General features: G+C 31.1%; 2 protein-coding genes across 6 annotated transcripts; both read right to left on the bottom strand.

Moving 5' to 3' along the window:
• Positions 1–1,072: 1,072 nt before the first annotated feature.
• LOC107006878 lies at positions 1,073–2,452 on the bottom strand. The gene is made up of 3 exons (XM_015205394.2): positions 2,382–2,452; positions 2,203–2,281; positions 1,073–1,500 (listed from the first exon to the last, which is right to left on the bottom strand). Exons 1-3 carry the CDS (start codon positions 2,385–2,387, stop codon positions 1,109–1,111), a joined length of 477 nt encoding a protein of 158 aa, XP_015060880.1. The 5' UTR covers positions 2,388–2,452; the 3' UTR covers positions 1,073–1,108.
• Positions 2,453–5,646: 3,194 nt separating this feature from the next.
• Positions 5,647–13,154, bottom strand: LOC107007409 (sufE-like protein 1, chloroplastic/mitochondrial). 5 transcript variants are annotated; one of them, XR_001455065.2, is made up of 3 exons: positions 11,945–13,154; positions 7,562–7,722; positions 5,647–5,964 (listed from the first exon to the last, which is right to left on the bottom strand). XR_001455065.2 is itself a non-coding variant. In XM_015206025.2 (2 exons), the coding sequence occupies exon 1, from the start codon at positions 13,119–13,121 to the stop codon at positions 11,964–11,966; it is 1,158 nt and encodes a 385-aa protein (XP_015061511.1). In that variant the 5' UTR covers positions 13,122–13,154; the 3' UTR covers positions 7,365–7,699; positions 11,945–11,963. The 5 variants fall into 5 exon arrangements, 3 of the variants coding, with proteins under 3 accessions (XP_015061511.1, XP_015061512.1, XP_027769422.1); XR_001455064.2 differs by having other exon boundaries at positions 7,562–7,699; XM_015206025.2 differs by lacking the exon at positions 5,647–5,964 and having other exon boundaries at positions 7,365–7,699.
• Between the last annotated feature and the right edge of the window lie 891 nt (positions 13,155–14,045).

Below are 14,045 nucleotides of genomic sequence, written 5' to 3'. Positions count from 1 at the left end.
TTGAAATTGTTAAATATTCATATGGGGAATTATAATGAAGTAGTTAGAAATATTTGGAAGTATGACCTATTAAACATTCTTGAGTTTCATTGGAAAAACTAACAACCATGATATTGACATAAATCATAGTTGGGGAAAGTCAAGCAAGGAAAGAATATTATACATTGGAAAATGTGTGTGTGGGGTGGGTGGGTATCTATCATCGAGTAGAACGAACATTTTATATTTCTTTTCAAATTCCATGAATATAATTCGCATATATATAGTTGAGATGCATGTATGTTGATATTTTATGTGTTACTGATGAAGTAACACAAATAATTCATTACTTTAAGTTTTTAATAATATAAACTATTATAATAACAATTCAAACATAGTGTTAGTGATTACATTAAACCATAGTTGGTCTTCCTTTGAAAAAAAAGAGGGATGGAAAGTGACCAAGAAAAAGTTAGTTGACAAATAGATCGTGAAAAAAAGTGAGATTTTTTTTAGCAGCTAGATAAAGTTTTTTAAAAAAATTAAGTTCCATTACTTTGTAAATTTTGATTGTGAATTTCGATATAGAAATTTTAACTTTTTTTTTATATATAATTTATATATTTGAAAATAAAGTTAAAAGTACTATAAATCACAACAATTAACATTTTAAAATGCATATAAATTTTTTTTGATCAAAGATAGATTTTGTAGACTCAAAATTCTAATTGAGTGTCAAATAAATTGAGACGAAAAGAATATCTAAATAGTTTTATTGCTTTCATATTCAAAATAATATTTTTCCAATTTTTCTCATGTTTAATTTAATAAAAAAAATTGAAAAATATTTTCTACGGAAAAATAAATATCTTAAAAACTGAAAAATGGTTTTCTACATAATATAACAAACTTCACAAGGGATACTCAACATTGACTGCATTCTCTAGATGACCCTTAGATACATCTTATCTTCATTACCATTGACATGTTGTGTTCTAATATAAAAAGACAGTGCAAGCTTTGTTATATCGAAAGTATAGGATAGTAAAAATGCCCTTGCATGTAAATGCAATATAGTTGAGCATCCTTTGTATTAGGTTGAAACAAAAATTCCATTTTATTTGAGGAATCAAAAAATAGAGCAAGATGGATTATAATTATCATAAACAGGTTGGCATACAGGATAATATTGTACACATGGAGGGTTTGGTGGACAATATGGTGGGCAAGATGGTGGACAATATGGTGGACAACAATTACAACATGATTTGCAACACTTTTCTTTTTCTTCTTTGCATTCTTTTTTCTTCTTTGCTTCTTCTTCCTTTTTCTTCTTTTCTTCTGCTTCCTTCTTCTTCTTTGCTTCTTCTTCAGGATTGGGAGGTTTCACTTCTTCAACACTCACAATGTTAGCACACCTAAACCTCCTCTTTATGCACTTCATCAATGCAAATGAATCAACCCCTTCTCCTATCACAATCAAATGGCCTTTTCCCTTATCTACATTCACCGACGTAACACCTGCATCGTTTGATTAGACACAAAATCTTTGAATACGTTTGAATTTATGATAAAAGGAGAGAATTTTAAAGTTAAAAGCTATGTTTAAACAGACAAAAATGAAAAATGTGTCACGAATAAAAAAGTACTCCCTCCGTCCACTTTTTGTTGTTATGTTGAGTTTTTTGAAAGTCAATATGATTAATTTTCAAAATTAAATTAGATTACATTAATTTGATACTTCGAATAAAAAATTAAATATTCAAAAGCAATACGAGAAGTACTATAAATTGCAAATTTTCGCATATCAATATGTTTAAAAAATATATCATAAATTGTTAATTAAAATTTTTATAGTTTGGGTCCGTAATAAAAAAAACTTTCAATAATTAAAAGTAGATAAAAAAGTATTCATTATGAAATTGACCGGTCAATAATATTGCTAAATCTACTAATCAAGAAGGAAATGATGTTTACATGAAAATAAAAGAATTAGAATGAATACTATTGAAGAATATGTTGCAAAATAAAAATGACTTTAATTTATGATCAGATGAATAAATCGATAAAAGCTCATATCAAAAGTTAGTTTGACTTTTTGATGATTTTTGGATTCCATACAAACAAAATACATGAAATCATTTCAAATTTAAAGACTTTGATTATCGAATATCCAAACTTAATTTAGGGATTTAATTAAAAGAAAAAAGAAAAAAAACCAACCACATATAGTTACAGCCATCTGCATTGCCTTTGATATGCACCTATCACTGCTGACTGGGATATCAATCACAACTTTTTTCTGTATAACAAATTGACCTTAGATTAGCCATAGACAAAAAAATAAAACAAAAACAAACAATTAATTCTAGCAATATTTAACCTTTTTTTTTTCAACTTACCTTCATGTTCAATGCTATATATATTTTTGGAGCTTTGTATAGGAATCAGATAAGGCAAAAGTGGCCTATATATATAAGAGATGTTTAACATATATAATATTTAAGACATGGATGTATGTACTAATCATTATCCAAGAAGCCTATACGCTAAACAACTACTACCCCATATATTTTAATAGATAAAAGTCGAATGCAAACTTTCTATCTCAATCATATAATTTAGGGAAAATTATATGTTTAAACAAACATATATTATTTTAATTATATTAGTCATTATATTTATAGTTTTAGATAATTATCACTCGCGATCAATATTTAGTTACGTGGGCTGGGGTCTCGAATTTGTATAATATAATAATTTGTGTAATTTTTGTATAATGTAATTTAACATAATATAATTTGTATAATTGTTTAAAGTTCAGATGTTTGTGTTTGCGTAACTTTATTATTTCAAGTTAATACAAAAATGACTCAATTATACAAACGTACCCGTGAATTATACAATTCACCTGCGAATTATATGGTAGTTTAAACTATAGTTACAACCTGTAAATATGCAAACTATAGCTATGGAGCATAACTAAGTTAAGAATAGTGGCTACTTACGAAAATTTCTCAATAATTTACGCTATTTGATTTAATTTTTTTGTTTTTATTTGACTCCAGATAAAGTTTAAAATAAATAAAAGACTTTTAGAATTAATTATTTAAAATTAAAAATGTGTAAATTATATCAAAATGTTATTTAATTAAATTTTAATTAAAAATCTTAAAAATATCGTGTAAAATGATGAGGATAAAGAAAAACAAATTACAATAGAAGGAAATAATATAACTTGTTAGCACATTAATGATCGATCGATGTGATGCATATTATTAAAAAAGAAAAATAGGACACATAAAAAAAGATCGATCAATGTGAAGTTTATTCATAATTAAATATGATTTTTATAAAAATATAATTTAAGGAATAATTTGTTGCCAAGTAACCTCACTGAAGTAATACCTCAACCTGCTATTTATTACCTTAATTAAGTAGGGGATAAAATATCAAATAAGGAACTCCAAAGTCTTCTTAATTAACTAATAAAATTCTATGATAAAGTATTTTATCTCACATACTTGAAAAAGATATAACAACGTTATTAGCATACTAATAATTAACCACTTAAAAATCAAAGAATATGGGACAAAAAAAGAGAAAAAAGTTGTACGTTGAAAAATCAATATCCCTGAATAGGTTTTATGTTACGCGATTCAAATTTAATTGGAACTTCAATATAAACTTTCGAACACCATTGTTGTGGCTTCTAAAATTTTTATTTGAGTGAATTTTGAATTTTTGTTACCTTCGTCATTTCAAAATAGAAAGTACAAATGTCATTTCATAAAAATAAAACTGTAGTACAGTACTAATTAAGACTTGCCATTGGCCAAAGACCAAATCAAATAATTAAGACTTTGAGGTTAATTATTATTCGGTCTTCCCTTTCAAAGTCAACTTTTTAAAGAGGTTTTCGTCTAGTTTCATTATATTTATGGTGTAATCGATGTGTGAGAAAATATTTTTAATTTTTTTATGTTTTATTGATTAAATATTTTTTTAAAATAAATTAGAAAATGAAAAAATGGTTTTCTCTAATGAAAGTAAGAAAATAGGTTATACTAATGATATTCTATATTAATTGTGTCTGTTCTACTTCCGAAAAAATTCTTCACCCCATATCTATAGTATTTATCTCAATTTAAATATTTTTAGAATAATTTTTATTTATTTACGTATCAAACAAAACAAACACATATTTTTTTTAAAAATATTTTTCTCAGTACCGAACACATTCATAATGTTATTCTTTGTTTAATCAATACACACAACGCACCTCGGTTGGTTGATTTTTTTAAAGATAGGTCTTTATCTTTTTTTAATTTTCTTAGATATAATTGATTAAAAAAACAGATACATGTGATTTTTTTATTAATAGAGGCACGTCATAAACTTAGTGAACCAAATATCGTTTATTTTATTACAGTTATAACTTGACTAGCTATCTAATATTTTAATTGAACTCCAAATAATTGATGTATACAACTTCTTCTTTTAATTAATCAATTTATATATGAAGGATTATGTTTAATAATATTGAGGAGGAAAATGGTATGACTTTTTTCTTTACAAAATCATAAGAGACAGTGTGCTAGAATGATAAATACTTATTCACCCTTAATTAAGAGGTCTCGGATTTGAGTTCTCGATATGAAATTACAGGAACGGTTTATCCCAACATGAGTCAAATTTTTTACGCGAATTCAAATTTAATCGAATTTTATTATGAATATGAAATCTCGAATCTCGAATAAAAACCAAAAAAAAAAAAAGAAGGAAAAAACGGATAAGATTTTTTGAGGAGTAGGGAATGAGGTACATTCGAACAAAGAAAAATAGAAATATTAGGTGCTATGGTTAAGTTTACATGTGGTGTGTAAAGATAAATAATAATAAACTACTGTTGGTTCATCACTCATAATGATACCGTACTAAATAATCATAATTTTCACGTTATATAATATATTGTCATTTTCATAGATATTTTAATTAAATTAATTTAACAATAGTATTTAATTATTTTATACGGAAAAAAAATAGGAAGTCATGAGAATTCATTTAGATAGAATTAAATAATTAGATATATTATACTACCATATGTATTAGTTTTATTATTATTTATATTTTTAAATTATTACGTATCTATCTTATCACTAATTAAGAGTCTTCTATGTAGCTTACATTTAGATACATGTATTTTTGCTATCAATTATACAAAAATAGGGAGAGATGCGAGTGAGATTGGAGAGTAGGCGAGGTTCGTACAAGATCGTCTTAACCACTAGGCCACTAAAGTCATCGTTTGGGGCCCTATATCTTTGGGGGCCCAATTTTTTAAAATATACTTATACATATTACTTAAAAATTATATGTATGTTTAAATTTTTATTTAAAAAAAAACATGTAAGAAAATTATACATATTACTTTTCTTTTATTTTGTTACTAAAAAAAATAAAAAAGAAGATTTCTTCCAGAATTAAAGGATATTTCAAGTAGAAGAGCTGACCTATTGTTTCACATTTGAATTTCTCTTACATTTAGAAAGCCTGATCTCTATCTTTCAGCAACTGAACGCGAAGTGGTTTAAGAATAAGAAAGGACTTTAGAATCGGATGCGTTCGCCCAGCGAGAAAGGCCCTGACCCTGCCAACGAAGTATCAAAAAGAAAGAAGAGAAAGAAAGGAGAAGAGAACTTCGTATTTTGGTAACTCTCTAGGAGTCATCTTTAACCTTGAATGCTATTAATAGATTCTACAGCAATAGTCCCTCGGACTTGGAAAGTAATAACGAAAATAGCTAACCCAATAGCAGATTCCGCAGCTGCCACCGTTGGAACCAATGAAGCAAATGATTGACCCATCATATTATCCGAAGAAACAGAAAATACCAAAAAGTTCGAATTCACAACTAACAACATTGATTCAATTGGCATTGACATAATAGGATATTTCGTCTATTAAGGAGGATTCCCCGAATACCTGAAATAGAGATAATCATAGAAAATGTGAAATATTTGATAGGATCCATTTCGGGAACGTAGAATGTAAGAGAAATTCAAATGTGAAACAATAGGTCAGTCTTCTACTTGAAATATCCTTTAATTATGAAAGAAATCTTCTTTTTCATTTTTTTAGTAACAAAATAAAAGAAAAGTAATATGTATAATTTTCTTACATTTGAAATAGCCGTTAGTTTTCCCCGCTTTTCTAAAGGAATGAAATATTTTATGAAAATAATTTCCTTAAGCGGGAAATATGTTTTCTTATTTATCTCCAAAAATTTTAACCTTATATTATTAATTACCTTACACTCATCTTTTTTATCCTCTATTTTATTATTTTTATTCTCAATGTTAAACTCTCTCCTAAAAAAATGATTTATTGTTGCTTACAAGTCAAAAAAGAACAAAATTTGCTTTTAAGTGTTTTCTTCAAAATCTTAAGAAGTGCAATTAGCAATCATTATTGAAGCAACGCAAGACTATTTCAATATTATTATATCAACTTATTTAGTAAGTATATATATTTTTTATTGTTGATATCCTTAGTTAGTAAGTATATATATTCTCGTTTTAGTTATTATTAAGAGAAATAAAACAAGTAGAAGATAATAATTTAATGGACATACTCAAATCAAATAAAAAGACTTGATTCTTTTCTTAATGTGTGGATATTGCTTATAGAATAATGTTAACAATTCCTGTAACTATTACCTCGGCCGGAAGAAGTTTTCGAAACTAAAACTAGTAAAATCTTATCTAAGATCAACAATGTGAGATTGAATGTATTAGCTATATTATCAAATTGAAAAGGAAATACTAAAACAAATTGATTAGAAAACAATAATTAATTAATGACTTCACATCTAAAAAGGCAAGAAAAAATAGATTTTAAATGAAGGTCGAACTCATAACAGATCCCTAAACTTATTGGATTTTTTCCTTCAGATAACTCAAGTGAAATGATACAAATATTATATGCTATACCAAATTTGTTCGGCTGTGATGGTATACATACGGTTTTGAAATATCTGAGCATATGGATTTTGAAATTTTTATCTGTAAGATATAAAATTGGAGTAAAAACATAAAATTGATAATACAAAATTTAAAAATAAATAAAAATGTATGTATGTATTTTGCGTGTGGTGTTTTGTCACTTTATGTCCACTCATATATTGGTCATACAAATAACATAAACCCAACGTATAAAATACATACAATTTATCGTTCTTCTTCCTCTACTAGTACACTACAATGAGACAAAAGTTGTTAGTCTGCTTGTATTTGGGGCTTGCTAGCAATGATTTTTGTTCTTATTCATTATTGAGAAAAGATATATTCCCTAATCGACCAGGCAGGTGATCGAACATCATGATGTACGTGTGGCAATATATGTACTGATAAAAGAATATGATTGTGTATATGGCTTATGATTCCAAAGAACCATTCAAATGTGATCAAAATAGGAGTACAAAGCATGAACATGATATCTTGACAAATCATAGTATAACTTATGATATATGATTTCAATACATGTTTTCTCAAAGACTAGTATGGAGGGAGGCTGATGATACCTGTCAGTTGTTGTCTTCTTTCCTAGAGTCTGAGCATAAGTGCAACCCACGACGATACCACAAGTTAGGAGCTGCCTCCTCATCGTTGTTGAGCCCCGACATTGACATCCAGTAGAGGGTAGGGGTTTATTGTATTCTCTAGCATTTCGGAGTCATATTCACTGATAAGTAGACATCCCACAAAGCAAAGATTGATTTGACTAAAGAAGCAGCTAAGAAAAACAGTCACAAAATTCAAAATAGGACTGATTTGACTAAAGGTTCTGTGCTTCTAATACAGACACAAATCAAAATATAATGGCAAGATTGAAACAAGTTGCAGTTCCAGTCCATAGTTGTGATAAAAAATAACAAGGCTGAAAAGAAGGTTACTGAAGTGCACCTGAAGTTAATCTATGTTACGAAATAAATAATTCAATGAAGGCAAATAACTTGCATATAATCAATCAGTGGTTCCATGATCAAGTAATATATCGATTTCATACAAGAAACATGACGAGGAAGAGAACATTTCACACGATGTTCATGGTTGGTCCTAAAATTAGTTTCCAAAGCAAGGATTACTGATTAGTAGAACTGTTACATTACAATGAAAGAAGCGCTGGGATATTTACAAAAGCCAATTGAAGAAAAACTTCAATAATCTGTCAATCGGCTCCAAAAGAGGCTCCCGAGAGTCATACTTATCATTGTATGATCTAGCAGCCAAGGAAAAGGTTATGCTGGAACTCAGACAGTTAGACCTTTGATGTAAATTGAAAGTTATGTCACTGAAAGACACATTACACAGAAGAACCATCTGCAAATTGGGTAGAACAGTAAGAGGTAAATTGATAATGCATATACTCTGTCAAGTATCAACGTAATCCAGAGTAACAAAAAGCACGTAGAAGCATTCATAACCTGTTTGGCCAAGACTGAGAAAGATGAGAAGTGCTTATTTTTCAATAAAAGCACTTCTTATAGTTTCACTATAAATAAGTGTTTTTGAATAGTAGCAGAAGTTCTGTTTCAGTTTGAAGCATCGGCAGAAAAATGTAGCATCTCCTAAAAATAAGTACTTTCGAATTTATTTAGGACAAGAATACCCATATCAAAAATAGTTGACAACTTATATGCATATCCTTTTTTGTAGTTTGACAGTAATCACAAATTGCGACTCTCCCGAAGCACTTTCTTTTAGACCATGGTGTCCGGACCAGCTTTCGCTCACCTTGACTAGTTCTACAGGATACCAGTCACATCCCACCAGCATCAGGTACCAGGTTACTCTATCTACCAAGGCAGATGACAAGAATCACCTGGTGCTTTTGTCTCCATTGAGAGTTAAACCTGAGACCTCATGACTCTTAACCACTTCTTGACCACTAGACCACACTTTGGGTACCTCCCAAGGCACTTTATTGAAAAGCACTTTTGATAAGAGAAACTTCTCAAAATAAGCTGGAAACTGCTGGAGCCCTTGGCTTATTTGACATAACTGATTGGAATTGAACTGCTATTAGTGAACATTTCTGGAATCTGTGCTTGAAAAAGGACATGATATGGATCCAACTGGTCCATGCATACTAAATCAAAGGTGGAAGTGTTTGGGATGTGAATGATAGTCGAGCATCATGGACAATTAAGAAGATCCTCAATACCAAAAGAAAACTGGAAATAGCTGGCTATGAGGATCAGGATGTCACCCTCAGGACTAAATTCAGCACAAATGCGGTCGATTGTAAATTGAGGTGACTATACAAGGGTAGATGGAGGAGATTACTAAAAACCATGGAGCCCCTAGAGAGAAGTTTATACTGTATTTGGCTGTATGGAAAAGGTTTCTGACTAGAGACAGATTAGCAAAATGGAGTCCTACACATGACCTGTCTTATCCCTTTGCAACCAACAATGATGAGAGTCTGGATCATTTATTCTTCAAATGTCATTACTTAGCAACTATCTGGGAAGAATCTCTTTGATGACCTATCTGGGATGAATCTCTTATGGTTAGGCATTCAAAGATCATCTGTGGAATGGAAGGATGAAATGATGTGGGCTATTGCTCATGCCAAAGGCAACTCAGTACAAGCTGCTCTTTACAGATTATCCGTTACATGTTATCTTTACTTGGTGTGGCACAAGAAGAACTTAAGACTGTTTCAGATGAAAAGTAGAAGCCCTGAAATACTCATAAGACTGGCTACTCAAGCAATTCACTGCAGGGGCTCTCTATTTCCTAGTTTGCATTCTGGACTAGAGTCTAGACATGCTTAATTACTATCTTTAGGGTAATATTTTTGAGATTAGAGTTCTTGATGTAATTTTGCTCTTTTCAATCACAGTGTTTGGAGCTTGTTTGTCCAACGCTGGGGCATACTTTGTACCTACTTGCTGGTTTAGTACTTGAATCAAGTTAGTTACCCCAAAAAACTGATTCTGACAGCTCAACCAAAAATTTAAGTCAGGAAATTGGAAAATTTACATGCTACTATATCAAAGGCGATCATATATGTATTCTTGATATTATAACAAGGAGATGCAATATATGAGAACCATCTAGTAATGCAAGTAGAACTGAAAACGTTTTGGAGGTTGCATGCGTCTATATAACCTAGTAGAAGTATCTTCAAACAGTTGCAGTTTATCCTATCAAAAGACACCTAATGTAACAAATTTTGAAATTAGATTTGTGCAGCATAAAATAGAAATTAAAGCTATTGGAAAGCATAAATTGTTTACCAGGCCACCATATTCATCAAAAAGGGGCTGCAGAGAATGTTCAGATTTCTGTGTCAACCACCATATCACCTAGACCACTAGCCATATCTCGATCAGCAAGCCTCTTTGGAGACTTCTTGAGACCACTTCGAAATGTCCTAACTCATATGCAATAACTCATAAACTAAAGGGCTTCTTCATGAATTTGGCATCAAATGTATCCCAAATACTTTGTTCCAAAAATTGATCACCAGGAACCATATCACTGCGGGTGCATCTTAAGGAACCAAAATCAGATTGATTTGGTGCTCCTTTTCAGGCTATACAACCCGCGGACACAAAGCCTGAAGGAGGCTGAGGCATCCAAAAAGATATACTATCAACCTATGATACATTGTGCTTCGTGATTCTGACCACCAAAATATACCATTCCTCGAGGAATAATAGGGCGCCATATAGATAATTTCTTTCTAGAGAATCCTGAGCACCTCCCTACAGTATTTATTTCTATATATTGTTTCTTCAGAATTAAATTGTTATAAAACAAAAAGAGGCAAAAGTTTATTGATAAGGTGCAAAGAAGGTAAAGGCAAGTACAAAGCAAAACATACCAGAACAGGCACACACTGGACAACCCTCCTAACAAATCCACGAAATCGAAAAACTGATGCAGATACACCAGAGAATTGCATTTACACCAAATAATATAGATTATGAATACATCTATTCTTAATTCTAAACGTGATCCCTATGCCCTTCAAAGAAAGCTTTGGTCCTTTCCAACCATGAAGTCCAAAATATGCACAATGGAGTGTCCTCCATATCTGCTTCAACTTTCTGGATATTCTTTGGGCCTGCTGCTCTACAAACAATATCTTTACGGTCTGTGGCATCACTTTGCCACCTGATGTTTAAGAAAATTCCCAGCATTGTCTAGATACCCATCACAATTAAAAGATGTATTCCTTTGTTCACAAAGTCGCTAGAGAAAAGAGTGACATCTCACAGATCCTTCTATAGCTTTTATGAGTCCCCCAGATCACAAAATTAATGCAACTAGGAAATATCATTGCCCATGGAATGTGATAGATTATTAGATCTCTTCGGTTCAAGGAAACCAGAAGCATAGTTCACTAGAGGTAAACTTCTTTAGATATACCATGAATTTATATTAAAACCCTTTTAAAACATAAAAATAATAATTTTTGCAGTTACCATAAACGTGAAAGGCCTAACAAAGTAGAGTTACTTATAAAGGATAATTGTAATTGCATTTCATCAAGTTGAGCTGAAATTAGAAAAAAAATTGTGTCATCGTTGTACAAGATAAGGATAAAATTTTCATTGCTAACAAGGTAATGGCACTCCAAGTAGCTAGTTTATCATTCTTGATGTTGATTAGCAGGTCCAAGTGCGTCACAGAGAAAAAGTTGCTAAGACTGAAGCAACCAAATTACAACAGTTAATAAACAATTGAAGCTTTGTATTGAAATGACTCTTGGGAGGAAAGAAAACTATAGTTTAAAATCCTGAAACTATTTTATTAAGATTCTCGCGACAAAACAGACTTCGCGTCATAGCTATCCACTTCTCAGGATTTTATGCTACAAGATATTATGAGGTATAAGTTTCAATAAATTCCACAAGGATGAAAAGTTTACACGACAAAAAGAACCAGACCTCTCTTGACGCCAGCAATTCAACTACTACCAACTTCAGACGGCGTCTTGGCCACAATTGATAAAGCATGTAGTCCATTCTGCAACTCATCTTGCAGTAAACCATAAATCATCCTATGCCTCTTAACCAAACTCTTACCTTCAAATTCCTCTGACACCACTTTTAAATTAAAGTGTGTCTCTCCATCACTACCTCTAATCCCCGCGTGTCCTGCGTGCTGATAAGATATATCTTCAACTTCTAGTTCAACAGGCCTAAGTTCCTTCTCCAGTTTCTCCTTGATTCTCATCCCTCTACTCCTCAAAACACCATCATCACTAGCACCAACAGCAACATTGTTTTCATTAACTTCAGGACTGGCTACAGACTCCACATTTCCATTACCATTAACACCAAGGGACTCAGTCGACGAGGCATTTGATACTTCACTCTGCCCTAAATTAGCACCTTTCTCAGCTTCAACATACAATTGAAGTGCTTTTTTCTGCATTAACTTCAACATATTCAAAAACCCATTATTCCTAGAAGGAGTTAAGCTTTGTTGCAACCCCAAAAGTACAGCAAAATCAGGGGAAACTTTTAAAATCTCTTCTACAGGTCTTCCAGAAAGTCCCTGAACTAACAAAGCAGCAAGACCTTTAGTAAGTACCGAATCAGAATCAGCCTCAAATACAACATTTTTCTCAGAATCAAAATACGCCCTAACCCAAACCTGTGAAACACAACCCTGAACCTTATTTTCACTAGTCTTGTACTGGGCATCAAGTGGTTTTAAATTCTTGCCATAAAACAACAGTTGCTCGTACTTAGCCTTTGGTTGCTCAACTGCTTGAAAAAGCTTGACGATTTCTTGAAGCTTCGGTGGAAGCTCTTCAATGGGTTGGAGAGATGAAGAAGAGGATTCTGAAGCTCCTGCTGCTGCTGGGGTTGCAGAAACAGATTTTGTTGAAATTCTTTCGATGGTAATGGATCTAAAGAAGGCTAATTTAGTGGGTTTTGAGTATAAAAAAGACGATTTCGAGGATTTGGGGTATGGTGAATTAGGGTGATGGAGAGGATGAGGAATTTTGGTGGAAATCGACATGGATGGAAGATGATGGAGCAGAGGAAGCAGAGAAAATGGTGAGTTTGATGTTGAGAAGATACGAGAGAAGAGAAAACTAACCTCACTAGACATAATCCTACATTTTTAACCAATCAAAACATTAGTTGGTATTTATATTCTTAGTTATATATAAATTTATTTTATTTTTTCTTTCATCACATATTTTTTGTTCATATAAAACTATTGAAATTATTTATTACCTTAATAGTGTTCTCAGAAGAATTTAAAGTTTCAACGCATCACAAAAAACTTAGGTTAAATATTTGTCTGATTTTCTTGAAGTATATGATAAATTAATATAATAAAAAATATCTTAAATTTACTTTTAATAAACAGAAAAGGATAAAAAATAGGGAAAATTATATATAATAGCAAACTAATAACCTAAAATAAATGGAGTAGCTAGGGTTTGATTTAATTGTGCTCCATAGCAAACGTTAGCCAAAGTTTGTCAGGTGTCTCTCTCCCAAAAATCTCGCTCGCCACTCTCCTTCTGCTCGCCTCTCTCGCTTTATACACAGAAGTGTATAAATTTTGTTTCTGTTTTGTATAAAGCGAGAGAAAATTGTATATACACATGCAAAAACATGTATCTTCGTGTTATACACTTAATTATATAATTTACAAACATTTTACTTCAAATATTGCAGAGAAAAAGACCAACGAATCATACAATTACGAATTATACAATTGCAGTGAAATACAATTTTCTCTAGCTTTATACAACAGAAGTGTATATATTGTGTTTCTGTTTTTGTATAAAGCGAGAGAAAAACATATATCTTCTTGCTATACACTTATAATTATGCAATATACATACATTTTAATTCGATTCAATTGTATGCAAAGCAAATTTTATAAAAATATTGCAGCGAAATAGGCAGCGAATTATACAATTGTGCATTATACAATTGCAGTGAAATAGGCCAGCGAATTATACAATTTAGGCCAACGAATTATACAGTTTTATGTTTGCTATGGAGCGCAATTATGCAA

Source organism: Solanum pennellii, chromosome 12 (genome assembly GCF_001406875.1).
Source record: "Solanum pennellii chromosome 12, SPENNV200".
Taxonomy (NCBI): domain Eukaryota; kingdom Viridiplantae; phylum Streptophyta; class Magnoliopsida; order Solanales; family Solanaceae; genus Solanum; species Solanum pennellii.
This window is presented reverse-complemented; position numbering and strand designations above follow the sequence as displayed.